Raw genomic sequence first — 27,932 nt, forward strand, 5'->3', positions numbered from 1 at the left:
AAAAAAAGAGGTCAGAAGTCTTTTCAGAGGGCCCAAGACCTGAAACCTATGAGAAAAATAACCCACACACAGACAAAATGACACACATAAATGACAAAACTGGAGCTCAGCTCTAAAGCCCACTATGCTCTGACTCATGAAAGTGTTTTGGAGTGCAGCACTTCATCATAAAAAAGCTTTCTGAAATGAAATTGCAGGAAATTTGGGTAATTTTACCCATTACGTAACTTTCATTTCCACTTTACTTTCAAATTTTCTTAATTATTCCATCTCCTTTGTTTCCATGTCACCTTTGGCAATGACATTACAAAAAAAGCAGCATTATTATTTCTGCTGCTCTTTTATGTGAAAATTGTTTGAGTCATTAAAGCTTTTCTTCACCTCTTGGTCGATCTGGCCACACATCAACAACTGCTGCTGCTTTAGTTTTCCTGCAGCTGAAACCCATTCAGAGCCCAACTAGTAACATCAAACGTACTGTATAAAAGGGGTTAAAGCTTTTATCCAAAATACATTTAAAGGAAAGGGAGACATTAGCAGAATTAGCAGGATATTCACTGATCAAACAAAACATTATTATGGGTTTGTTTCTTCCAAATTGTTTATAGCTTTTAGTTCACAGCTGGTAAAAACTAATGAATGAAACACAATGGATTTAAACACAATGTGCAGAGAAATCAAGTATTGTGAGCATCATGAGTACTAGTTAACTCAGATAAAAGATTACAGGTTATCAAGACGTAGGTCTGCTTTAGTTTGTGCTAAAAGTATCTTCTTTTTGGTTTCTAAATCTAAAATAAAACAAAATTGACTCTAGATGTATTGCAGATATAGATATGATTGTTTGACAATATCGGATCAGTTATGCTGGGCCAATACTTTCCTGGTGAACCACACAAATAACAACAATGAAGCAAAACAGTTTTTGCATTAAGAAGCTTATTAATTTTAAGTTATAATATCACACTGTTCCATAAGCCTTAAACAACTATCATAACTGTTTCTTAAATCTTAAACCTCAAACTCTTTTGTTTTTAAGCTGTTCCAAGGCTCTTTAAAATGTCTTTTGGTTTCTAAAAAAACATTCTAATGAGAGAAATTTTAGGAGAGTCACAGTTACAGGGATTGTTAAGTTTTTAGACTACACACAAATATGTAAAGAGTGGAAATGTAGTTTATCACAGGCTTAGGTCTCCGACAAAACACAATTAAGCGGTCTATTGAAGTCAAAATCTGTAGGGCAGTTCACAGTTCACAGAATTCTTAGGGCTATGGAAACAGTTCGCAGAATTCTTAATCAGACGCTTACATTATACTGTGCATAAGGTTCTGTCACTGCCCCCAAGAGAACTGGCGCGTAGTAAAACAGAACGCAAACCACATAGACACAGGTCAGTTTGGCAACAACATTTATTTTTATTTTCTCAAAAGGACAAACAAAAAAATCCAGAAAATCAGATTACAATATTGTTTTAAATGCTTGCTCATATGTTTCCATTTTTAAAAGAAGCTTTTTCAGGTTCTCTTTATTTTTGCCCTAAATGACAAATGTTTAATTAACATTTGTTAATGCAATATTGGTTGTCCCAACCGTAATATTGTAATATTCTGTTTAACTCATCTCCTTGGCATGACATTAAACCCTGCGTGGGACGCTGACTCCAGTCAGGAAAGGTTCTTGTGCTTTTTTTTGTGTAATGCACAAATGGATTTTTGCAACCTATAAGCAATCCTAAAGCCTAAGGAAGAAAAGACATGTTTCTGCTTCCAGTCTTTATGGGCTGTTTTTACTAAAATAGGCAATGGTTTTAGAGTAAAGAGAGAAAAGGGATACCATTCTGCACCCTAGTTTCAAGGGTGTGGCTGAGAGTCAGGGAAATTCCTGATGTACAAGTTATTGATGCACTAACTTAATGCCTTGCAATTTTTGTTTTTATCGAAGGGAAACAGATCATGGAACCATATTATATTAGACCTTGTATTTGAAGCAGAAAAAATAGATAGCATTCATGCAGGTGTGCGATGAATGTTTCACACAATAAGGAACCTACTGTATATGCGAGCAAAAAAAATACATTTTAGTAATAGATGTTTTAATTGGTAAGAAATATGATGGGTAATGGTTTTAATGTTAATGCATTTTATAAATTCATCAAAACGTCATAAAAAAATCACAACCAGACTCCCAGTTGCCTTTTTTAAAAACAAAAATTGAACAAAACAATTTCCTTTTACAGACAGGTCTTGACACAGCTCCATTGTGGATCGACAACCTGCTCTACTATGGTAAGAGCTGATGCCAACAGCAGAGCAGCAAGGTGATCACTTTCACTAGAGGCTGAAGCTCCGACACATTCAAATATTTACCGCGCACGTTTTGCACATCAGTACAACAACCACAGGCACTGCACACACGTAGCTATCGTTACGCCAAGACCCTAAAGTACACAGCCTCAGTTTGAGGAGAACGAGACTGCACTGGCAATTGTTACTAAGGCAACACAGTTACGGACACAAAAACAATTTTCTGCGCATGGCACATCAAGTAACTCACGGGCACAATAAGAACACAGGGCTCATTTCTAAATTGATTTTGCATAATTTCAAACATATAACACTGTCCTAAGGATATACCCTATATACTCGTTTACCATGCAAAACTGTGGATGAATACCAATCCCAATAAACTCCCCTTTTTTGCATATAAAACCAGTCCCTGAAAGCACACTACATGAGATAAAATAAGCCATTGAATTTACCATTTCAGGTATTTGATCACATGCTAAAAAGCAATTATATACGTACTATAAACTTACTGTGTATAAATAATGATTTCCAGATAATAAGTAGCTGTGTGTCACAAATCATAATACTATTTTTCAATATGCAATACTTTATATACATAAAGGTAATTGCTTGGATTGTTTCTCATCAAGCTCTTGTGCAAATAAATCAAAGCACTTTTTATTTACAGCTGATACTCAGAAGCAGACAGACACTTCATCAACATTATTATGACTTAATTGTGCTTTTTAATTTTTACATCTATGTACTTTTGTGGGATTAGCTGAGTTCTACTATCACTAATCTAATTCACCTGGAGTGCTATATTGTTCTCCCTGTTGTAGTGCAAGTGAATTCAGAGCTTCTGAAAGATGAAGGACAAAGGCTCTGAGTGAGGCACAATGCCAATAAGACTTACAACACATTCCTCTTGTAGCTCTGAAAAAAATGCTTCTTCAACATCTTACAAGTCCCTTTCCTGGAATCCTAAAGACCCTCATTCTGATAGTTTTTCACATACTGTATAATGCAATTCAAATGTTGAATGTTTTTACATAAAAGTTACAGATTAACAAGATACTAAAAAGGCATAAATATAGAGTATATTTCTAAGGGACATAGACTTTGGTCCTTTAAATGAAAAATTGTATTAACTTTGACTTTTACTATCTGCTTTAATGTGGGTTACTACAATTATCAATTGTAGTGAATTACAATTAATAGTCTTCAATCATTTCTGAAATTTGTGTGTATTAAATTTGAAGTACTGTAATTTCCAATGCACTCTTCAGCTTGCGATACCCCTTGCCTATTCATTAATATTAATTCGATCCAGACACTTTAATGCTGCTAGCTGCACCACCCTAGAGCAAAATATCTCTGCATCAATATCACTCGATGAAGAAATGAATGAAGGAAACATCGAATTATCTAATCTAGGTCTGGAAGGCAGACACAAGCCATCTAACAGTGCTTTGGACACCCAAAATACGATACAGAGACATTTATAGACACATATACAGGACAGCTTCAGAGGAAAGAATAAAGCACTGGTACATTCACTACAAGCATTTCATTTGTCTAATGAGATTTTGTCAATGGGGTCTATAAGTCTTGTCCCAGCCGCTCAATTTCCTCAATGAGGAAGTCAATGTCGTCGAAAGTGGCTGCGGGGTTCGAGATGACCATTCGGAAAAAGTTGACCTTTTCCCCTTGCGGTTGGTAACTCACCATAGTCGTCCCATACTCCATCATCCGTGCCTTGATTACTGGGGCAACCTGCCAGGGAAAAAATGCAAAAGCGCCCCGTCATTTATTTGCTCAAAACAACATCTTACTAAAAATATAATGGTCTAGAGGTCAAATAAATCCTGCAGATAAAACAAAATAAATCAGTATGCAGATGTAAGGAATCTCAAACCGACTAGCAAATGTGTCAATTCATCACTGTACACAGTGCAGTGACAAGGATTACATATGGACAGTATGATCCTTAACATTAAACTAAATGCATTGATGAGTAAAAAAAATAAAGTTATGTATGCTGTATGTAAAATTTAATCTGATACTGTAGCATAAATAATCATAATGTAATCTAAAAATGTTTTTTTAACTCAATGTAAAAGTCAATTGATCTAATAAAACCAAGAATAAAACTAAATTATACATTAAAAGATATAGTAAAGAAAGACAGATTTTAAAAATGTTGATCATCTTCCAGTTTCTAATGGATTTAGGCAGTGAGTTTCACAGACAAGGATCTACAATTCCACTCTAAATTTCACAGGGAGTCATTGCAATTTACAGAGGACTAAGGATTAAGTGTTGTTTTGTTCTAGTTAGCACATGAGCTGCAGAATTCTGGACGTACTGAAGCCTGTTCAGCTGCTAAGTAAGTTAGGTATATTATAGTGGTCTATAAAGACACGTATCAATATTTTAGCTTTAAATTGACAGAATTAACATTAAAATTATGTTTGTAAAGGAGAAATTAGTTTGCACCTAGTTCAGATTGCTAGCTGGATGACAAAAGTCATCTTGGTTTTAACTTTGTTGTTTCTGTTGTTATTATTATCCCATCCAGGAAATTTACTAAATTACAGTTGGAAAAAATGATCGGCGCAGTATATGTATCAATTTTAGATATAATTAAGCCGCTGTTGTTCATAGCCAAACTTCTGATTATAGGATTGTCTTGATAACCTTATTGTAAATGAAAATATATGTCCAATGTAGAAAAAAGTTGGTCATAGAAAAAAAACAAGAACTTTAAAGTCCAAAATTTACATTTGTTTTCCAGTTTCAGCCTAATGAAAAGCTGATGGTCTTGTTTAACAATCTCACTGAGTTTATTAAATGATTTCATTTTTTCACCGGAGTGAGTTTTTTTAAGACTTTATCTTGATGCACAAATAGTATTTTCTGCAGGGGAGTAATTCTTAACGGAAAGAATAGGCGGCAGTTGTGATAACTGACTGTAGCAGGTCATAAGAGTTCATCTCAGCACGGCAAAGCTAGTTTTTTTACACAGGAACTAAAATAATGTAATTTATTTTTTGCTGAATTCAATACCTTGGAGCCTTGTACGAGACCAAATAGAATATTTCTTTTGATTTTTGGAGATAGATTCAATTGTTCCTTAGAGGAGTTCTTGTGAGTGACACTATGTCACAGTAGCTAATTATACTGTCAGTCTCACCCAAGTGTGTCTTTCTCTGTTACATGTTCTACTTGAATATGTTTCAGTGTGGTTTGAGACTGTTGACTTTATGGCTCCAAGCTAAAGTCATTGGGACACAACAGGGTATAGAGCAATTTGGTAACAAAATCTCAGGACATTTTCACTAGAAACAACTGTAAGATTAACGAATGTACTAATGTACAAGAGAAGGAATTCAAGGTCTGGGATTTGTAAAGTGATTTTCACCTTATAGTAAGAATGTAGCAATCGATGTGTCCTTGATAATGTGAACCTGGTCTTTCAAGTAAAGTAAATTTACTTACAGATTTATTTATTTGTTCATCTGTTTTAAGCGGACAAAACTCAAGTAATAAAACTTGATTTTTTTCCCATTTTTTTATTTATCACCATATTGAACTGATATTGTAACCTCATATTACCTGTTTTTTATTCTGACAAATAAAGCAATTAAAATTAAAATTAAGTGGATTGTTCCATTGTACTTAAGCCCGTGCTCTTTTGTTGTTTTATGGCATAACAAACCAAATACTGTTATATGTCATATATGATAAGGCACTGTAGAGCACATACCGTAAGATTTTACCTGCTTTTAATTTTAAGATGCTTGTATTTGATGGATGGGAAAAACAGTTATGTCTTATGGTTTGTAAAATATTTCCATTCTGGCACAGATAATATTTTTCTTCTCAAAGATCTCAATCGACAGCAGGAATACAATCTGCTTACGTATCAAAGGGGATACACAGATTTATGGAATTAATAACACATAAATTATATGGTTAATAGTTGGTATTTTTACATTCACATAGTGTCCTCAAATAATGAATAAATTCCTGAACCATAACAAGGTGTTTAGAGAAATAAAGCATGAAAATACGTATTTTACGAAAAGGAAAATATTGCATTGCTAAGATGAATGTTACAAATGTGGGCCTTTTCTGTATTTAAATCATTTTCAGAAAAGCATAAATACTTAATTAATTGATAGTAACTCAACTTGATTTGGGGTGGTTTATTTACAGGATTTCTCACATATTTACCTTTAAAAGTGTATTTAGAATTAAAGTGGGGGAAAAACCTTGTTTTCATCCTTATGGCATTCATCTCATAAAGCAAACCTGTGCATGCTGTCATCAAATACCTGTCATTTGTAGTAACTGCAAATGGTGCATGTACAATATGATCATTTTCAGTGTATTCATTGGCATGTGCAAAGAATAGACTCTCATTATGTTAATAAAGTCTGTTCAGATGAGTTTGGATTGCTATCATTTCAGAAAAGAGGAAATTGAAGCTCATTGTGCAATCAGCACATTGCCACGCATACTAAACAGTACAGAAGGTGAGCAATTACAATGACCATTTTTAATTACAGAGTATTTATTTTGCGAAAGGATAACTGGTGTTCTGGATAGTAGCAAGGAGAGATAAGCCTTTGCCCCAAAGCATTACTTTAATAAAAGATTGAAGATATCACAGAAACAAACGCCTTGTTCAGTGTCCTTGTCATACTCCAGTTCTACAGAGTTGTGTCTCTACAGACTGAAACACATGAAGTGCAGCACTCAAACAACGCAGGAATTTGTAAGTTTCCCTCTCAATCACCTTGTTCAAACTCTGTACTCAAGATTTTTTTTTAACTGAAGGACTTTTTTCGAGATGCATTACACAAAGTTATTTCTGCACTGCTTCACTGCTTATTTGTTTCAGGAAATAGGAAGGAGGGCTATTCTACCTCCATATACTGTATTGCCAAGTAATTAAAAATACTGTATACACATGTAGAAAATGCTTCAGAAAAACTCTGGTATTTCTGAAGCATTCGGAATATCGTTTAATCACTGTCATTGCTTTTACAAAATCATTTTAGGATTCTACAGAGCTGACATTCAAAAAATTGAAGTTTTATAGAAGGGGTTGATTTAAATGGACTATACAAAGAAGGACATGATTTAGGTTACAACTGGATCTGTTTTATTGCTGTTACATTATCATTGTTCTCTTCTTTGTATTTATTGTGTCATTTCGATGTCTTAAAGAACGTAGCCATGTTCTGGACTAAAAGTCAGTATTGAATTGTTGTACCGGATTGTAAAACACTCTTTTCTAGTTTCCTGCCTGAAAAGAAAGCACTGGCTCATCGAGAAGAAAAAGCCGGCTCTTTGTATGACTGGCACGCATTCTGTCTCTCTGTGCTAATTGCTGATTACAGCCGCCTGCTGCTCCGGGCATCTACATGTATAAATGGTTGCCCATATCTCATTGTTGTATTCTACACTGTGCTTTTTTTGATACCCTGGATTTTATTTGTATCCTTTGCTAAAAAATAAAAGAAATCTGCATGCATGCTTGGGAGGGAGGTGTTGGGTAAGGGGTGGCTCTATATTGTTATTGAGCTCAAGTATGATTGTACAAAATAGGCAGATTAATCTCCCACCTTATGCAAGCGCCTCATCCTCTCCTCTTTGTCCTCCACATAGCGAAGGCCAGGCGGAAGATACCAGAAGCAGACATTGGTGTGCTGAGGCTGGAGAGAGTGGCAGAAATGCAGTTCACTAAACCACAGTCAGTTATACACTACTCATTACATTTTGTAGACATGTGGCACATCCTCCTTTGACCCTTTGAAATCAGTCAGCTTTATCTTAACAATACACTAAAATAAAGCCATACTGACATGATTCAGTATTTATGTGAAGGGACAGGTAACGGTTCATTCCACGCTGAAAAGAAAAGAAAAGAGGCACAACATTTTGGCTATGGAGCCTCCTTCAGCTTCAGATGAAAACATACCAACTGTATCATAAACAGGCATTTGACCAGGAGCACCAATGAAATGAAGGGCTGTGTTCTCCAAGAAAAAAGTACGAAACTTGGTGTATTTCAGATTGCTGAACTATTTTTAGAAAGAAAAAGCTCTCCTGGCAGTATAATTGTCCAGGTAGCTGAGCTTCCACGAGCTGTTGATTCCAGCCTACCAGGGCCATTTTAATGGCAGGTCTGCTGCCAAGTTGTTAATTGTAATAATTATAGGTTGCTATCTGGGGATGCATAAGATTCACCAGCATCTAGCTAAGCTTTGGCTTTGAATTCTGCTCTCCGCACAGCTGGCTGAGCTGCTTGAGCTTCCAGGGGGCTTTGTTTCTCTCTCTGGTTGGAGTTCCTATCTGTTCTTTTCACACCACACCCGAAATGCTGTTATTCCAAATCCGTTGCGACTTTAAACTGTAGATACTATACTGTTATTCAGAAGTTTCCATGCAGGCGTGCATGATTCTGCTACCCATTTCTGAAATCGCCAACATATTTTCTTGATATACCTGATTGAAGGTTTTTGTGAATGCGTATAGTAAATTTGTACCAATGTCTTCCGTATATATCAGTATATAGGTGCAAATTGAACATACTGGTACAAATTGTTTATACTGTACATAATCACAAGAAACCTAAATCAAATATGTCTAGAAAATCTTTTGGCGATTTCTAAAATGTGGAACAGAAACCGCAGGATAACTCTTTGGGAGCTAATCTTTTGCACCAGGATGCGTATTGGTGAACTTAGCGACAAGGAAAAACATACAAACTAATTCCCTTGTTCCTGACACCTACTAGCACAAATAAAATGAAACAAAATAAAAGGGAGCTTTCTCAGCACTTGAACTGATCAATAGAGGTTTGATGGCCCTCAACAAATGGCAACTCTTGAGAGGAGAACCCTTGAAATGAAATATTTATTATGGGGGAAAAAAAGCCAATTTGTCACTCAGGGTGGATGAACGACATATAGACAATATTTAAAATCTTTCACCCCATCCTGAAAATGGCTTAAGTGTACCTAATTTGGAAAAAAACATTAATTTTGATAGTACCATATTTGCCAAACAAAAGAAGCACCCTGGGAAATATAAACTTTTCAAATAATGTTAGTAACATAGCTGTACAATTTTACTGTCCTGGATCATATCTCATGCAACCGATTCAAATAAATCATTGTAAATGCACAAAATGAAAATGTGTAAAATCAGTTTATTTTCTCATTGTTATTTGCAAGGTGTTCTTTTGTTAGCATCGTTTATCATTAACATTAACTATTATTTGTAAATGGCAGGCAAACCTTTTGGTAGGGCTGTCATTAGCTCTCTCTCTCACAGTTCACATATGACACTAAATGGGAAACTGACAACAACTGTATTTCAGTTTGAACATTTCTGAAATTGTGTTATTAAAAGAAAGTGTGTTGGTGAGCTTCCTGTTAGGACAGAGTATTTCATTTTGTGTGGTCTTGTGGTCATTGTTGTTGTTTGCAAGACAAATATTTATGTCCTTTTGTGTTTTGTAGTATTGTGCCTATCGATGAGCACCACAATGTATGCATGTGTTATGCATTTGTCAGTTAAGTAACACTCCAACTTTCTTTTTCTCTTTATATTTGACTACACATCAGCAATACAATATATCCAATAAAATAAACTATTATTTATTATTCATCAACTGAACAAGGAAATACCAACAAGGTTAATGTTGAACTATTCAGTTTTACATTTACTCTAATACATATCCCTATTTTATGGGTGGAATCAAATGTGCTGAATTCAACAGCTCAGAAGCTGTCAGGTTTTGTGACATTGATAAGCTTAAGACATTTTTACCAACTTTTATTTTAAACCAAAATATAAAACATATACTTAGCACCCCCCCCTCCAACTTGCCCCTGAATCTGCTCTGAACGCACTCCAAAATAAAAAAATCAGATAATCAAAAATAATATAAATAAAAGAAAATGGAGAAAGAATGTTAGCTTTTCTGTAAGAAATACGTTCATACTTTCAGTCTCCCAAAGAGGAAGTCTAAAACACTGTGTGGAACTAGACTCTACATAACAAAGTCAATTTTCTAATAATGCCCCGAGTATCACATACAGTATATTTTATACACCTAAAGTATAAAAAAACAACCTAAAAACTTTCAAACTTTCCTTCACCTAAACAACAGTGGTTACTCCTTAACTATTAACACCTGCATGAAGGAAATCACAGCTAAACAGGAATTTGCAGAGGGTAAGGCAAAACATTGAATGACAGAAATGTAAAAACGTAACTTACCTTTCCATCAAAAACCATCTCATAACCTTCCCTGTTCTTTATTTTGTTATAAAGGTATTCCGAAAGCTCCAGGCATTTGTCAATTTGAGCCTCAAACCCTACGGTTCCCTGACATGAGGAAAAATGAACAGATGCATTAAGAATTATTTCTCAACTGTTGTGGCAGATTATTATTTCAAATTACATTGAGTAATTCACTGGTGTAGTCACCTCAGCAGTCTCTACAAACACACACATGGTTTTGGATAAAACATGCTACTGTACATTCAATGCATTAATCTACTTGTACATCAAGCTGCAACTCTACTGATTTTGTTTTATTGACAGGTAAGAACATATTTAATGGATTTACAGTTTGTGTGAAGAAATAATTTTAATGTGCTTCATTTCTCGAAAGAACTTGCCCCCACTTGAGTCATTTTCAGATTTTTTCAAGCTTGCTTTTACCTGCAACTTATACAGTACGATCGTTTGAAAAGTGTTGTTTCTAAAAAAAATGTAGCTTACTACCAGGAGCATCAAAATGAGTAGGGCAGAGGAGATCTATGCTTGAAAGGCAGTACAACAGCACGCCTCATAAAAACATTATATTTAACAAATTTCAAATTTGCACACCCCTCCCTCCACCCCAACTTCACCCTTGCAGCTGCCTTCCTGGTTCATTACACGTATTTACTAATAAAAGTGTTATTTATTAATAATTATGTATATGTTCCATGTATATTTTTATTAGTAGCTGTATTACAAGTAATGCATATACAGTCTTTATTATAGTTAGTTTTCAGTTATCCTGGGGAGGGAAGAGAATGGAAATTAAGGAAATAAAAATTTAAAGGGCTTTTAAGTCTTCAATGTGTTCTGTCATAGCTGTGTGTTGTCACATCTGGGTGTTAGTTTAGTATATTTGTTGTATTATTTATTGTGATTTAACACTACACTTGTGTTTCTCAGGAGAAAGCGAAGGGTATTGTGACATTTATATTGGCTTCATTTCTATTAGAATTTGACAACATTTCTGAAGTCGCGTCAAGTAGTGGAATTTTGCAAAGTTAAAACACAGTGAAGTTTTTATTCAAGTAACTTGTAACCATGGTGGATTACTTCTCGAAAGTACTGTTAAGTCTCCCAAAGTGACATCTCACAGATCAACCTTACAGGACTTGTTCCAAGAACTGTTTAAAGAGAGACTTAGATGACTGCACAAACAAAAAGACATACAGTGCACTGCAAAAGTATTTGGACTCTTTTAACGGTGTGCAATTTTATGAAATGCGTGTGCAGACATTTTTGTTGTTGTTAATATTTGATTTAATACCTGAATTCTATAACTGAAGATTCCTAAGGGTAAGATAAGTTACCATACATATCAGGAACACCTAAAGAGAAAATACAAATGAAATAGTTGACTTAGGTAGTATTCAGAGCTGTGAAGTCAACATTTGGCATCTGCACCACTGGCAGCAATTACAGCCAGAAGCCAACCTTTCACACCCGGTGCAGTTTTTGTCTTTTCTTCTTAGCAGATTGGCTCAAGCTCTCTCAGGTTTCTTGGGGATAGTTTGCTTTCACATTCTAAAGCTACCCTGTTGGTTGAGCCTCGTGCTTTGGATTATTGTCCTTCTGAAACAGAAACCTTCACCTGTTTTAAGCCTTTAGCAGCTGGGAACATTCGTTTCTCAAGCACTTTGTTCCATCTGTGTTTTCTTCAGATTTTGCAGATCACTCGGGTACATTGCTGTAAACTCCATGGGTGCTGAGAGAGGGGTTTTCCACTCTGCCAGGCTGGCATAATGGAGTGACTGAGACATAGCTGGCTCATACGTGCTTCCTCTCATCTCAGCCATTGAGTTCTGTAGCTCTTTTGAAGCCGTCGTTGGCCACGCTGTGGCATCCCTGACCAGCGTCCTCCTTGCCTGCCTGCTCATTTCGGAGAGGAGTTTCTCTGGTGGCATGATGCACCTTGAATTTCACGATGGTAGAGTAGCCTGTGCTCGCAGGGATATTCAGAGGCTTTTCATCTTTTTTGTACCCCTCTGCCGATTTGTGCTTTTCAATGACTTTACCCCTGACTTGCTTTGAAATCTCCTTATTCTTCATGGTTGAATCTTGGCTTGAAATTCAGTACCTGATCTTGGAATTTCACAGCAACTGGTGTTTTTCTTCTGAAATTATGAGAACCACTATTATAGCCTGCAGGCAGAGTTCACTCAGCTGCTTGTGTGGCTTGCTAATAAGTTCATTTTGTGCACCTACATTCATTTCAGTTTGTCACAGTACAGGGTTTGCATATTGATGTAACCTTGGCTGTTTTGCTACATTTTGTTTTGAACGTGTGGCGAAGGTTGCGTCTATAAAAATATTAATTCAAAGTGTCATGAACACAAGCTTTAAAGCAACAGCGTGTAAAAACAATGCAAGGCTCTGAAAACTCTTTCATGACGCTGTATATAAATAAGAAAGGAAACTGAGATGTAACCACCAGTGTTTGAACTGTTGCTGCTTAAAACACAAACACTGAAGCAGTGTGAAGTGCATTGCTGCCTGTTTGCATTGTCACACTGGGAATGCATTTAGCCTGGCTTCCCACTGCCAAACAGCAGTAATCACTCCTAACGTTTGTCGATCTCGACTGATTTTCATTGAACTGGACTGTCAGATAGAGGAAAAAGCCATGATGTTTCCTTAAGGCAAGACAGTCCCACAATCTCACAATAGAGAACAAGCTTAGAAAACAAACAGAATGTTTAGATTTATCAAAGCCTAATGTCCTGTGATGTACTTCATACATTGCTGCACAATTAGCAATGTCCTGTGTACTCTATACTAATGGAACAGAGTGGTTTGTTTAATGTACTGTAATACAGTATGTGCAAAGACAAAACTATTAAAATATTTAGGATCTCTTAGTTAGATGTTATCCTTGCACCCAATGTGTATTTGCATTTCAAATGCAAAGCATTAATGGTGACATGAAAGTGCTTGAGATAGAGGGTCCTGGAATTATCGGTACACCTGTGTGTTTTTTAATATTCTAAAACGGTATTATCTGTGCTGGAAATGAAAGCGAATTCAAGACTCTTCTTGAACTGATCATTTAGAGCACTCTCCAAACCTGTCTGACCAACTGAACAAGTAGAGGTCGATTCCACACTAAAAAGTGAAAAGACAGAAGTAATGCACAACATTTTGGATCTGAGAGCTTTTCAGTTGTGACACAGTCATAGTCTGTGTGGGAATTTATTTTGGGATTCTAATCCTTTTACAGTATATTAGACCTCTACCTACCTTCGCCCTCCACATCAGCCACAGCTTAAAAATGTCAACATGGCGGCCACACTGCAGTGCCTTATCGCCCGTGTCGTAGGACAGATCATAGTGCTTGTCTTGCTGAAAGAGGTAGCAGGCGTGCATCTGGTTACAGCGCTGCATCAGTCCCTGTAGATAGGAGAGAAAAGGGAGCTGTTGAAGCTGCCTTTGTTCGTCAGGAGTCCAGCAACATTAACATGTTTGTCAAAATTGTATTATTTAGCTGTATATATTTGGAGCATATTCCTTCTGACAATTGACAATTCTCTTATGAAAACACAAAATGTCTGAGGTAACAATATAAACTACAGTACAAGTCACATTTTTGTTATACACGCAAAGATGGATTAATTTTGTAGGAATTGGTGGTCTTTGCTAAAAATAAACACATTTTGTATTGTTTTGTTATTGTGTTATTTAAAACAAAAAAGAAACAGTTACCTCTTCTCTGACTAATAGGGCAGAGCATTGCAATGGAACAGACATCATCTTGTGAGGGTTCCATGTCACAGAATTGGCCCTAACAAAGTAAATGTGAAAAAAACAACAACATTTGAAATAATAGTAACACATTTTGGGATGTAGAAAAACAAAGACAATTTGAGATTTGAAAAAATAAAGGGAACCATTAAAAACTATGAAGAAATTGGTGTGAGCACAAAAAAAGAAATTCAAACTTCACCATACAGATTCGTTTTATGAATCTTGCAAAGAATGGTATTTATTTTCTTTAACTAGCGTGGCTGCTCGTGGTGCTTTTCATTGACCGTTAGACAAAGGACATTCAACAAAAAGGCAAACTTCTACATTTGTTTAGACCAGTTTTAATTCTGTCCTTACCATCATGCTATTCCTATTCCCTTACTAAAATAAATTAGGATTTGCATTATATTTTAAACAATGCCATGGCCTTTATAAACAGGAAGCTCTGACATCTGCAAGTGGCTGTAAATAATACCCTTAGATACCACATCAATGAGCAACACATGTTAAAGAGGTGAATTTACCCATTCCTTTCTCTAAGGAAATGATGGCCATAGGGCATAGCTCACGCATACCACAAGTGAGAGAGAAGCACAGGAGCATAAAGAGTATATTTGATGGAATCACCTTTACAAAACAATGTTCATTTAAACACAGGTCTTTATTGACACACTGCAGGACAGTATACTTTATAAAATAAATCTGAGGAGAAATCTTCGAAAGCTTTGACTTCTGTTTTTCCACACTGCTAGAGAACTTATGTAAACATTAAAAGGTGTCTGTATTGGATGCTACACTTTTAATTTTTAAAAACGGCATTTCACTGTGTAGAGAGGTTCTTCAGTCGCTGAAAAGACTGAAGTCGTGCGAAATGATGACAGCCAGTCAAGCACAACAAGACTTATGTGATTGCTTTTCTCTCGGCGCGCCGGTTTTGTCTGTCTCCGACGAGAAGGGGAAAGTGCCGAGGCATGTTTTCATTATGATTCAATAAAAGGTACTGTCTGTCATTGGGAATTCTAAATGTCACTGCAAACAACACAAAGACAAGCGACGAAATTAACCTTTCAACTCCATTTAATTTCCATCTGTGTTTCCTGGACATGAGGAGGCTGCCACCCCAGGCTCCCTAAAAACGAAAGATAAGTTAATCTCTTTCCAGTGCTATGCAAGCTATTGCCATATCTGCATACGGAGACTCTGAGTGCTGTAGATTGTTACTGGAGGCTTGGCAATATCGATACTTCTTTGATGACTGCCTACTCCAGTACAGTGTCACAGTGAGCTGGAGCCTAACCCGGATAGCATATCCTTGGACTGTGAGAGAAATCCAGAGCATCTGGAGAAAAGCCACACGGACACACGGAGGACCTGCAAACTGCACGCAGAAAGTGCACGAGGGGATTGCACAGTGGAACCAGGAACTGTGAGGCAGCTGCATTGATCGCGTTGCTGCTGTGCCAACGAACCAACATTGCTTATGGCTCCACAGCAAATGACATCAATGATACAGTAAGGGTTCCTTTAAAATGGGAGGCGGTTTGATGGTCGGCCACAGCCAGAATGCCCAATGCCACTTAGCTTTGTAATGCTTGTACTTGATGATCAACACGGATAAGTAAAGCCCTTTTTCTCTGCTGTTGTTTGTCTTGCTCCACAGTTGGAGCTCCAACCAGCTGCTCCAAGGGACTGGAGTGCACAGCACGTGCTCTAACAGTAGAGGAAGCGCAGAAAAGGCAGGTGTGCTTTAGAGCTGGCCCCAACTAACAGCAGAAGGATGGCCTGAGGGTGTCTGAAAGAGCATAATCGCAGGCAGGGATGAGGCTACATGCGCATTTGTGGAGCCACACGTGTTTCGTTCCTGAGGGATACACTTGTATTGTGAAGCACCAGCATATTTACTGCGTGGGCTGCTGGGCCAACATTTTCTGTAATTTATGATATCGAGATGAATCCACTCATGCCCTGCATGGAACCAAAGTTCTCGCAGAACTTATTGCTGATTGTTTTATGGATCTGTAGTACAACAGAGCATTTTTTTACAGGAGATCAGATACTTCACAGGAGCCAGATTTTCCTTTCTGTCTTCGACAAATGCAGCAAAACGTTAACAATAGCTCTGGAAAAAGACCTTAGCCTGTGGAAAAATATATCACAGATAATAATTAATATTTAAATATACAGTGTATTTTAGAAACTGTACATGTCAAACTATTTAGATCAATTAAAAACATTTTAATATTCTTTGAATCCATGAGTTTTACAATATATAGCATATCAATACACCAGGCTGTTGTTAGTTTTGACAATTAAGGATCTTGCACTTAAAAATAGTAATATGAAGGTACATATGTAATGTTGCTGCATTTAATCTAATATTAATTAGGTGTTTCGTTTATTTAAAAAAACAATTATATGTCTATGATGAAACATGTCAGAAAGTAATTGTTTATACTGTATTACTCATCTGTATTAACATTCATCTACATAATTCATCTTTAGATGGACCTCCTGGAAAATGTTTAACCTCTTCATATTGTTAAAATGCAAGAGTTCACAGTACAATTACAAAGCACAAACTCAGCTAAAAGGATAGCAAGAGCAAAATGTATTGCCATTCTACCTCTTAGGTGAGTTAAGCATAAGAGACATGCTATAGAGCAGTGATTACATATTAAACTTACATCCACATGCATCCAGACTTTGTGCTTCCTGCATATGTCTGCAATTGCAATGAGAGGGTCAAATGCTCCGTAGACAGTCGTGCCTGCTGTGGCGCTGACAAAGAACGGCACAAAGCCCTGGAGAAACACACAGCTATCTGTCAGGTTAATCAGTGTTATCAGGTTCCATACATTAACAGGAATAAACATGCAACAAGACCTACGTTTTTTTTAAGAACGACCCCTTTCTGTAATAAAAGAGAACAGTTTTCGTTTTCAGTTCCAGGCAAACTGTTGTCTTTTTTTTACCATGATTGATGATCATAAGATAATCGAGAAACAGTTTGAAATGGTTATTTAATACAGCGAAAAAACACAGTACGCAGGGAAGAAAAATTTGGGGGATAATACATCAAAGGCAGCTTTGATTTCTTTTCATCTGCTTTTTTTCTCAAAATAAAATGTGCTTGATGCATTAGTAAAGAAGGCTTAAATAACGGTTGCATTAATAATGCCCGAGCACAAAAGGGAAAAATGTGTGTATCGCAAGCTTCCTCTTAATAAAGCCTCTCAGCCAGAGAGCTAGGGATTGTATAAGGACATAAGTGAGGTACAAATGAGAAGAGACAATTAGGTTCATCTATCCTGTTGGGTAGTTAGCAGATAATTACTAATTGATCCCAGGATTTTATTCAGCTGTTTCTTGAAAGATGCCAGGGTACTGGCTTCTTCAACATGGCTGAGTTGTTTATTCCACACCCCTACAATACTGAGTCTCTTAGCCATCCTTTTTTTTAAATGCACGCTCTGTACCAGCGTCCAGCTGTAACTATGCTGAATTCTGAAATGGTGCTGTGTGAGACCCAGATACATTCCTTTGAAACCCATTTTTGTGGATGTATTAAAATGACTGCATGTGGTTTCAGAGACGTAAATGATCAAAACACACAGGGATTATGTATTTTCCAGAATAATTGAATTACCTTTTGTTTGGCTTCCACTATTCTTCTCTCGAGGTCCGATGGTATCATTTTACCTCTGGAGAAGGAAACCAGATTATATCGGTTGCATGTTTTTGCAGTTATGACATTTGGTATTGCTAAAACATTGCAAGTGACTCGGTGTCGTGGCCCAGACGTACCTCTCATCAACCTTGATCAAAATTACACTGTCAGTGCCAATTCCCAGGGCTGCTGCTCCTTTCTTAATAGAAAAGTGACTCTGAAAGATACATAAAATAAAATGTATTGGCAATTTTAGTATAGTACTGTTGTTCCTGGATTTTATTGAATAACACATGAATAATTCAATTTTTCTACAGAAAATAAGCATATCACCCTTTAAGGATTCAAAGGATATCTTTGAATAAATGACCACATATGATTTATTAATACAACCGTTTAAAAGGATAATTAAATTGTTCTAAAATTCAAAATAGGCCTTTCCTAATAAAACTGAAAAACCTGCAGTAAATTAATTGAGCAGCTGTTTTTCTGCCATTCTTTTTAACAAACATAAGCTTTTGTTGGTGGTGGAAAAAAGAAAAACACCATTTGTTCGTGGTCACACATATGGGAATTTAAACAAATATATGCAGATACATTTTCTCCTTGCGTATAAGCACAAAAAAAGTTGGTTCTAAATGGGGAAATGGCACAAGCAGGAAAGGCATTCATTCACTTCATGAGTGCTTCACAGTGTGACCCAAATATTGCAGAAAGCCAAAGGGGAAATAAATGTTAGTTTCCTCAAAACTGCCAACTCTAATGTCAGCGGTGAGTTAGTCGTCAGAGTGTGAATGTGACATTTAGAGAAATCATTCCAACGTACCGAAAGGCTAACAGAAGACACATTTCTGTCCTAAATGTTTGCTGTGTTATTCCATGGCAGCAAAACATGGTAAAATGAAAACAGTGCAGGGACGGGCTGTGGCTAGGATGTAAAAACCATGAGAAAGCATTACAAATGCATGGGAGAAATATGAGAAAAGTTTGTATTCTGTTTAGGTTGCGCAGGGTACACTGCCATGAAGGCAGTACCTTTCAAAGAACTACCAAGACCTTCTGTCACAAATGATTGAAATCTGTATGTAGGTGATATGATAACATGTAATTGTTACATACGAACTGTTACATTCGTGACATTTCTGTACCACCTAAAAAGTCCCTGGGTGTACTCCAAAACGTGTACTGTAACACCTCAACCAGTATTGGTGTTCATTCCACAGATCGACTAAGAGCAGCGCTGGATCTCTGTATGTGTGTGATGAAGTGGATGTGGGGCTGGATCGACTGCTGTAAAAGCTATTAAAATGTAAATGAGCAAACTAATATCATAAAGAACGGCTCCAGTCCGGAAAACGACTGTATACTGGCTTGCAAACCATCTCTGCTTTTCACAGCATGGATGAGCTGTGAAACATCCGCGTGAGCTCCTCCACGCCTTTGACTTCAGACAGCGTTTTGCTCTTTGTGTCACAAATCGGGAGATGAAAAAAGATCCGCAAAGAAAAAGGAAAACGATTGCGATAAAGCAAACGGCATACGTGCTCAGAGGTGAAGGCAACCAGTCTCGGAACAGCTGACATTCCTTTCTCCTTCACTTCGGGGAACATCTTGAATCGGGCAACCAGCATTGCATACATATTAGATATAGCACCACCTGGGGGAAAACAGTTCAACAGGGCTTCAGTCTTTAACATTCAAGATTGTTATTGTTTTGCACCGCATGTGTATTAAATGTAGTGACGAGGAAGTTCTGTCTTTTTTCTCACGGCTCTTTTAGGTCACTTATTGCACTGTGCGGCTCATGCAATATGATGAAAGAGAAGCTCGTAGCCTTTACATTTCTCTCTCATTTACAGTACATCTTTTTTTTTGTTCCAATTCCCCTTGAATAGGTTCTGTTTGCACTTCTCTTCCGATACATGCCTATAACACTCTGACAGGCTGATTGACTGTTACAGCCAAAATAGTTCCTTACAGACTAAAAGACTCAGTGTTTCACAATCTAATGGTCTATCAGCGGATAAAAGACATATTGCACCAAAGTTCTCGAGTAAAATCGCTGACTACAAGTTCAAAGGCTTATTTTATTGCGATCCTTTGTCTCTCTTTTTAAAATAACAGAAAATATCAGTTATTGGAAAGACGTTCACCATTCTACTAAAGTCCTTATCTTTCTTCATTTCTGTGCTTTTGGGGTTTAGCCATTTTATGACTAAAGAAAGACTTTGAATATATACCATAGAAATCAAAAAGCAAAGTAAAACCATTTCCAGTTTTTGTTAAGAGGCCCTATTTGGAGTTTTGCAAGAAAATCCACACTCATTTTTGAATGAGCTTTCGCTTATGAAACGTTGTTTTTTACATAGTTTGCCTCATTGAGAATGGTATTGTGAGAGATTATGATATGCTTAATAGATTCTATGCTCTTCTTTTGCAACACCTTCTACATTTTGATTGCAGTGCATGTGATAATAAATCTGTGTTTGTGACTTGGCATGCACAAAGAAGGTATGTGTACTAACAATAGGCACACTCATTCCCCAAAGCATGCGTAATGATATAATAACAAGATTATCAGAGGGACCACATTTGACTGTAAGTATTGTGGTTGCTAAATCACCTGGAATTGTGGAAGACCCTCAAATACAAATAAAGTCACCAAGGTCTATTAAAACTATAAATTCCAGACTCAGTGATGCTGAGCTGCAGAACTGCAATATTGCAAATATGTTAGGAATGACATCCATTAGAATAATGGGGGAATATATGTAGTATTTTACAGTGAATCACTGTTGTGTATCTCATTTGGCGCTAGAAGAGTATGACAAAGAAGCAATAGTATAGGCAGGGAACTTACTTCAGCTCACCAAATACAATACAAATCCACAATGCTATACAGTACATGGAAGAAGTAACTTCCTCTTAAAATGCATACTGTACAATTGCATCAGGTTTAGTACTTATTATGCATAGCTTATTAATAAACAGTATATAATAAACAGCAAGGAAAACATTTTCAAATCCACCTCAACCAGTCATTCTTGCTATGTATTTTAATTATTTCCTCTTCAGTCTCCATTTGCTTAGTTGGTTTTGTCTCAGAGAGGGTACTGTACCAACATCATACTCCCCTGCCCAGGGCTTATGGTTGGTCAGGAAAACTGGTATTCATTGGTTTATGGCAGGACAGTGGTACCTCAAACACTGACACCAAAGGCCACTGTTTCATATTTTGTTTGATAAATGATTATTTGAAATATAACTTCTCCTCTAAATTATCCTGACTGAAAACCTTAAGGGGCTTCTAAAAGGTCTTCACAATGGATTGAAAGCTTTTTACTGGCATTATCATAGTTAAGAGCCTGCCATCAATGGTAATCCCACTCATGAAAGCAGCTTTTTTTACTTGTTGCTTAGCAATCATTGGAGCACCCCTACCCCTCCTCCCTGCCCTACAAAAATCATTTCAATTTCTTCCCTGCATGCAGGGAAGATGGTATTTTGCTAATAGTTTCCAAATTAAATTAAAGAACAAGTTTTATTTTAAATGATTACTTTTGAGACTTGGTCACTGCATGCATGAAAATGACTGACCTTATACTAAGGTACTGTACCTAAGCTACTGAGCATTTCAGAAATCTTGTTAGGGAGAAGATGTATTTTAACAGATCTGTCCCCCCAAATCAATTGCTAGGGCTTACATGCAGATCTAAAATCAAACGTTCTCTCCAATGTTGACAGGAGAAGTCACCTTACTTGTTCTCTGTCATTTAAAATGTGTGCAGAAACCTGGGTACCCTGCATGAGAACCAGTCAACTGATACTTTCAGATGCGGTGAGATCGGAACCGGCCAATCCCTTTCAGCTCAGAGAGACCTTGAAGAGTCATATACCCGGAGAGAATATTCCATCCCCGTTGCCTTCCGGCCAGCCGATGATCTCCCTCATCTTCTTCAGTGTGACGTACTCCAGCAGGACAAACACCGGAGCGATCTCATAGGTGAACCTGGAGCCGGCGGGAAGAGCACAGGAGCCATCACTCACATTCCTGACTCCCTGTGGTCACTAAAAATCGCAGGGTGTCTCTCCAAAAAGAGTAGGGGTGTAACCCCCGCGTCCTGGCCAAATTTCCCATCGGCCTTAAGAAATATTCCCCATCTATGAACTGGCTTCATCACTCTGTTCTCCTCCCCACTAAGAGTGTGGTGAGCGTTCTGGCGCACTATGGCTGCCGTTGCATCATCCAGGTGGGGCTGCACGTTGGTGATGGTGGAGTGGATCCCCATTACTTGTAACATTACTTGTTACTTGAGTGGAGTGTCCAGAAAAAGCGCTATGTAAGTGTAAGCAATTATTTCTATTATTATTATTAATACAATACAATACAATAAAATACAATTCAAACATAACAAAATAAAAGTTCAAAAAGGGAACAAAAAGAGAATTGTTGGGAAAAATGCCGAAATACATCTTTTGATTTAGGATCAGGGGCTAAAGATTTACTTGCAGCTCTTTGCCAGAAGTTGGTTTAGTTATGATACTTAACAAAACCAACTACAACTTCAAAAACTTCAGAAGGCAATTTCCCTCCTAGATTGAATTATCTCCTCAACAAAGTTCCAACCAAGCACTCTATTTTAAGATTTTCTTAAAAAAGATTCTCATTTTTAACATTATTTCAGCACGTTTTATGTGTTTCAATCAGTTCATTTTGCATTGCGAGAGCAACACAACAAATAATGACAGCTTTAACTAATGTTATTATTATATTATTAAACATGCGAGACTATGAGCTGGTCTCCCGTGTGCTCAGTACAGTTACCAGGCACTAACCAGACCTGATCTGGCACTTCATAAAAACACTTTGTTGTTGCCACTGTTATTATTTTATATTTACAGAGCAGATACAGCACAGTGCATTTTTACTTGCTTACTTTTATATGTCACAATTCAACAGTATTGCACTTACTTTTGCTGTGAGAGCTCAAGCACAAGAAATCCTGTCTTAAGCATTCTCAAAAAACTTTGGTAATGAATTTTATTTCAAGTTATAACGGTATGTATCAGTCGTGCTGCAGCTCCCAATGAATGATCACTTAATGGTCCACAACATGTATTGTGAATCCATTAATATAGATGTGGGAGCAATAGACCATCATTGTATCACTTTCCGGGGGTAATTTGGTTCTCTTTGGTTGAGAGAGGGTACACTATAATTTCAATGAGACCACATTAACAAGGCAGTAAAGTATAAGAGAGAATCTGTACTCTAAATAGCAGCTGCAGTTTATAGATCACAAAACATTGGAACATTTCAGTCAGCTATAAAATATGACTGCTGTTAGTACAATATGCAGATCTTTGCTACTGAGTGATAAAAGAGACAAGTCATTAATAGATAAATGTTAACTGATAAAAAACTTATACCATTCCTCCACAAAAATTAAACTAAATAAAAGAGAATTATCCAGTACTTAGATGAAGTCTGATCACATGGATCAGTTCAATATTAAACGCTTCGAGAATCTTATTGGATGTCCTTTATTATAGTGATTCCCAACTCTGCTCCTTTGGGTCTAACAGCTTTACTGGGACTCACTACATCATACAGGATTTAACAATAGCTGCAAGACTGATGCATTTAATTTCTTACATAATGAGCAATCATCTTCCGTGCTTGCTTCATAATAAACTTCAATTAATCCCTTTATGTGTTGTCAAAGTGAAATCTCCCTTATGTAACGTGTTACTAAATGCTCCTGCCACCGTAGTTGTGTAGTTGTGAACATCGGAGATTCCCAGTTCTGTGCGAAGATGGCACAAAGTCTGTGGCCATTCCTGAGTTACAGGTACACTGGATCTAAATTTAGTGTGAGAATCACATACAACTGCCAGAGTACAGAACCGCATCCACAGCCATTCCTCCATATTTCTTTATATGTATATAATTATTTAAAAGGCCATACAGTATATAGGCTTAAAAGTACCCATATAATATTCCTCACAGAAAAAAGCAAGATGAAAAATAAGCTTGCATTGTGGTAGTGTCTCATACTCACATGTTCGTATTAGCGGTAGAAGTCAGCCAGTCCGCTGCCAAGCCGACCATATCTAATCCGGTAGAAAGCTGATTGAAGTACCTGGGGTGGCCTATAAATAGAAAGCAGTAAAGAAATAGAGTTCGTGTAATAATAAGTCATAATACTACTATGCCAATACCTATGGTATAGGAATATTAATCATTCATCACAGTGCTTATATTCTTAAAAATCTCAAAAAACAGTTCAATTAGTAGTCCCAAATATTTGCTGAATACAGTAAATGGCTTTTCAGTAAACACTGTAGGAGTTAACATTAGCATGAACTGACAAAGACCTGCGTACTGAAGCTGCACGATACTCCATTGAATTCAACTATAGTTTATTTTGTTTAAATGTCAGGATAATGCCTATGGCATTAGCGCAAATAATAATAATAATAATAATAATAATAATAATAATAATAATAATAATAATAATAATAATAATTATTATTATTATTATTATTATTATTATTATTATTATTATTATTATTATTACAATACAATACCTGCAAACTACAGACTACAGTGTAAAGCATTAGATACAGGCTTGTTGACTTTATTTTGCATTACTGTGTTATTTTCGGGTTAACAGGCTAGTATCTAACGCTACTCTCTGAACGCATTCAGATGGAATCATTTTCAAAACCTATGAACACTTCACATCACATTCTTCTCTCGGAAATACTGTCGCGATGACGATGACGGGTCAACTCGGCGCACACAAAGGGAAGATACCTGTTTTTATCGCGTATTTCAACGTTGCACGACAGTTTAACAAAATATCATCCAGCGTGTCTGGCTCGTCGGAAAGCTCCCAATTATTTGTTTGAAGCAATTCGTTGGGATAATGGAAATCAATGACTTTTGTTGACCTGTCAAACGTTTTCACTATGTACGCCAGCAAAATATCCACAATTTCCTGAAGAAAAGTTATGGTTGCTAGGTCTCCATCTGTTGCTGGTAGTAGATCTATGAAATAAAATACATAAACGTTTTAAAATCTTTCATGCAATTTTCGTATTATTACAGTACTACGAACATTTTTTTACGTACATTTTCTACAGGCCTAAAATATCAATAGCTCTAGAAAACAATCCGCTAAATGTGGTTTTCAGAAACAGCAAAGTATGTGGTCTTCCAGAACGTACGATAATTTTGAAAAAGAAACAATCTTGTAAGTCTATCATGTATCATAATACATTTTTTATGTATTTGTTAGACAACCAGTGGAAATGACATTTCAACTCCTCCATTGCACTGCTACAAAGTGTTGCCGAGCTCTTCTAATGTGTTCTTACTGCTGGCTAGTCAGTGCCCAAAAGTTACAACGGAGAAATAATCTCACTTTAACCAAAAAAAAAAATTTAACAAAACGATCACAGTAAATAGCATAATGAATAACATTGTTTCAGACGAAGGGTCCCAAGACTATAGTCTGCAAATATATATTGTATATCCAGCCGCAGATTTGCAGTCCGCTTATACAATACATACCGTGCAGTACAGGTATGTGTACAAAAAATAACAAGGATTTCTCGAGTTTGATCATTGCGCTATGTACCTGTTGAATATAGGACTGAGAAATCTACGTTCGTTTTGGAACAATTGCATGGTTTGCTGCACTCGCAGGTCTCTAAAGTCGCTCCTTGTTGTTTAGTTGTGGAGTCAGTCGTTTTTTCCCCTTCTCCAACAGAAAGCAGCGCTATAATGTTTAAAACAGTGTTTTTTTCTCCAGTTAGAAAATGAGTCTTACAGATGAAGGTACAATCATGCTACACGACATAACGACATAAAATTAAGAAGTCATATTTACAGTACGTACATTCCATACAATATATACATTTAATAAAATTCTCAATTTTTGTTTCGCAATCGTTATATTTAAAAAGTAAAACGTACCACATAATTTTGATCCAAGCCCTCCTGTGAATTTCTGGGCAGCCTGACACCAAGCCCTTGCTAAACGAATAATAAATGTTTCAAAAGGTTAACTTTGAAATTCACAAGGTCGTCCCTTTGTGTGTACACATTGATATTTAAAACGCTTACGGAGAAAGCTTAAAAAGTCCTACGGTAGACAACTAGGATGATGTGTGTCTTCTTTTTAACCTTCTGGTATATAACTGAACAAAAAAGATCACTATACTCGACTATTCATTTTTAAACACTTATTAAATAAGTTTCATTTAACATATATGTTAACATCAAATTAATCTTCTAATTCTTGCGTTTTCTGTCTGACTTAACCTTGAGAAAAATAATACGCGTGCCATACAGTGTATGCTCGGAGCACAAAGATAGTCAAACATAACATTGTCACTGTTGGTTTAGGACATTGTTTTGAAAAATTTGCTAAAATAATCACAGACTATTTCCTTCAGCAATTCAAATATTTTGGGCATTTTGCTAATTAAATGCCCCGAAATGTGATCACAGTATTAATATAAACACTCGGATCTGTACCATTGACACCAAAATAAACGGGCGATACATACTTTTGGGGTCCTGGTATTTACTTACGTGTGCTTGGGCTTTGGCTGCTGTTGTTCCCCCCATTTTCAGTACCAAAAGACCAAAAGCCGTGTGATGCCATTATGAATTGTTGCTAGCAGTTTCTCAGAAAACGAGACAAATTGCGCCCATCCGGACAGTCAACAAGGGAAAAGGAGCTGTTCAGTTACGCGGTGCTGATTCTGTCCCGGCTACGTTCTCCCCCGATCGAAGAAAACTGCCCAGACATTGAATGTACTGTAGACAAATACACAGCTGGCAAGCGCAAAACGTGACTGCCACCTTTCTACGGAGAATCCTTTTTCATCTCAGACTTCCACAGGTATCAAACAGCTGAAACGCAAATCATTCACTATGTCGCTGTTTAATATTAGCCTTAAGTTCGGGCACAGTTAAACAGTGCGAGCTGCAGTTGAAGGAGAGGTGATTATTCACACCGAATCACAAGCGCGCCTTTCAAGCGCGTCTGAAACAACTGGCAGGTACAGTACACTCACTCTCAGACGGGCATCTGTTGGTGTATTTAGGTGATTGGATCGGTTTCGCGTGTACACAAGCACAAATCCAAAGAAAGGCCCTTCTTGGTTGTTTGCTTTAGAAGTCACTATTTGTAATCGTCGGGCTCCGCAAATCACACAAGGCTTTTAACTGTTTAAAGGCGAGCAAGACAGTGTTTTTATATCCGTGTCGAAAATCCACCGTACAAATAGCCACGGGGGTGTATTATGAAATTAGTAAGTAATTTAAGGTTCAAGCCCTCCACGGTTCTGCCTCGTTTTAACGTCACTAAAGAATTTCCAGTCTGAATCACAAGATGACGAGCAAGTCTGCGTAGTGGGTCGTGACCATTAAACCGCAGCAGTTGTCCCCTCTACTTCTGTTGATGGTAACATGCATCTATGTGACTGGACGAACATACTGTTGGATTTTTTTTTCTTTTTTTTGGGAAGCAGCAGCTCCAATACATTCAACTCATCCCCGTATTTCCCCGCAACTTCAGTAATTGCCTCCCTCCGGTGGAAAATGACTTGGCAGCCCTGACATCATTAGTAATAACACGTAGTTCTCTGCGCGAATTCAAACTGAGTGCTCCGTGAAGCGTGGCATTCACGTCTGCAGTCCATTTATTGTGGTGGCTCGTGATTGTCCCCTTTAGGCACTTTCTGAAATTCCACTGTCAGGCTGTGCTCAAACGTCATGCATCTTGGACGCCAAACATCAGCTGGAATAAACAGTCTCGAAAAATCTGAAGGGCTCAAGGATAGGTTGGGAATGATGTGCTTCTACTAAATA

At 37.1% G+C, this 27,932-nt stretch overlaps 1 protein-coding gene across 1 annotated transcript; it reads right to left on the reverse strand.

Annotated features, from left to right (window-relative positions):
• Nucleotides 1–1,392: 1,392 nt before the first annotated feature.
• Nucleotides 1,393–27,828, reverse strand: gad2 (glutamate decarboxylase 2). The gene is made up of 16 exons (XM_006634108.3): nucleotides 26,649–27,828; nucleotides 26,028–26,087; nucleotides 25,690–25,830; nucleotides 24,864–25,097; nucleotides 24,106–24,196; nucleotides 21,940–22,052; nucleotides 19,585–19,700; nucleotides 18,181–18,260; nucleotides 18,023–18,077; nucleotides 17,061–17,177; nucleotides 15,441–15,505; nucleotides 14,335–14,413; nucleotides 13,873–14,022; nucleotides 10,588–10,695; nucleotides 7,923–8,012; nucleotides 1,393–4,062 (listed from the first exon to the last, which is right to left on the reverse strand). Exons 1-16 carry the CDS (start codon nucleotides 26,719–26,721, stop codon nucleotides 3,889–3,891), a joined length of 1,746 nt encoding a protein of 581 aa, XP_006634171.2. The 5' UTR covers nucleotides 26,722–27,828; the 3' UTR covers nucleotides 1,393–3,888.
• Between the last annotated feature and the right edge of the window lie 104 nt (nucleotides 27,829–27,932).

This window comes from Lepisosteus oculatus, chromosome 6 (assembly GCF_040954835.1).
Source record: "Lepisosteus oculatus isolate fLepOcu1 chromosome 6, fLepOcu1.hap2, whole genome shotgun sequence".
NCBI classification, from domain to species: Eukaryota; Metazoa; Chordata; class Actinopteri; order Semionotiformes; family Lepisosteidae; genus Lepisosteus; species Lepisosteus oculatus.

Bases quoted from the DNA above. Each gene is read 5' to 3' on its own strand.
- gad2 (XM_006634108.3), bottom strand. From the start codon at position 26,721: ATGGCATCACACGGCTTTTGGTCTTTTGGTACTGAAAATGGGGGGAAC. The intron at 18,261-19,584 runs GTATGCCGTTTG...TGTATCTTTCAG, and splicing joins TTGCCTTCACCTCTGAGCAC to AGTCACTTTTCTATTAAGAA. The intron at 10,696-13,872 runs GTAGGTAGAGGT...TCCTCATGTCAG, and splicing joins GGCTGATGTGGAGGGCGAAG to GGAACCGTAGGGTTTGAGGC.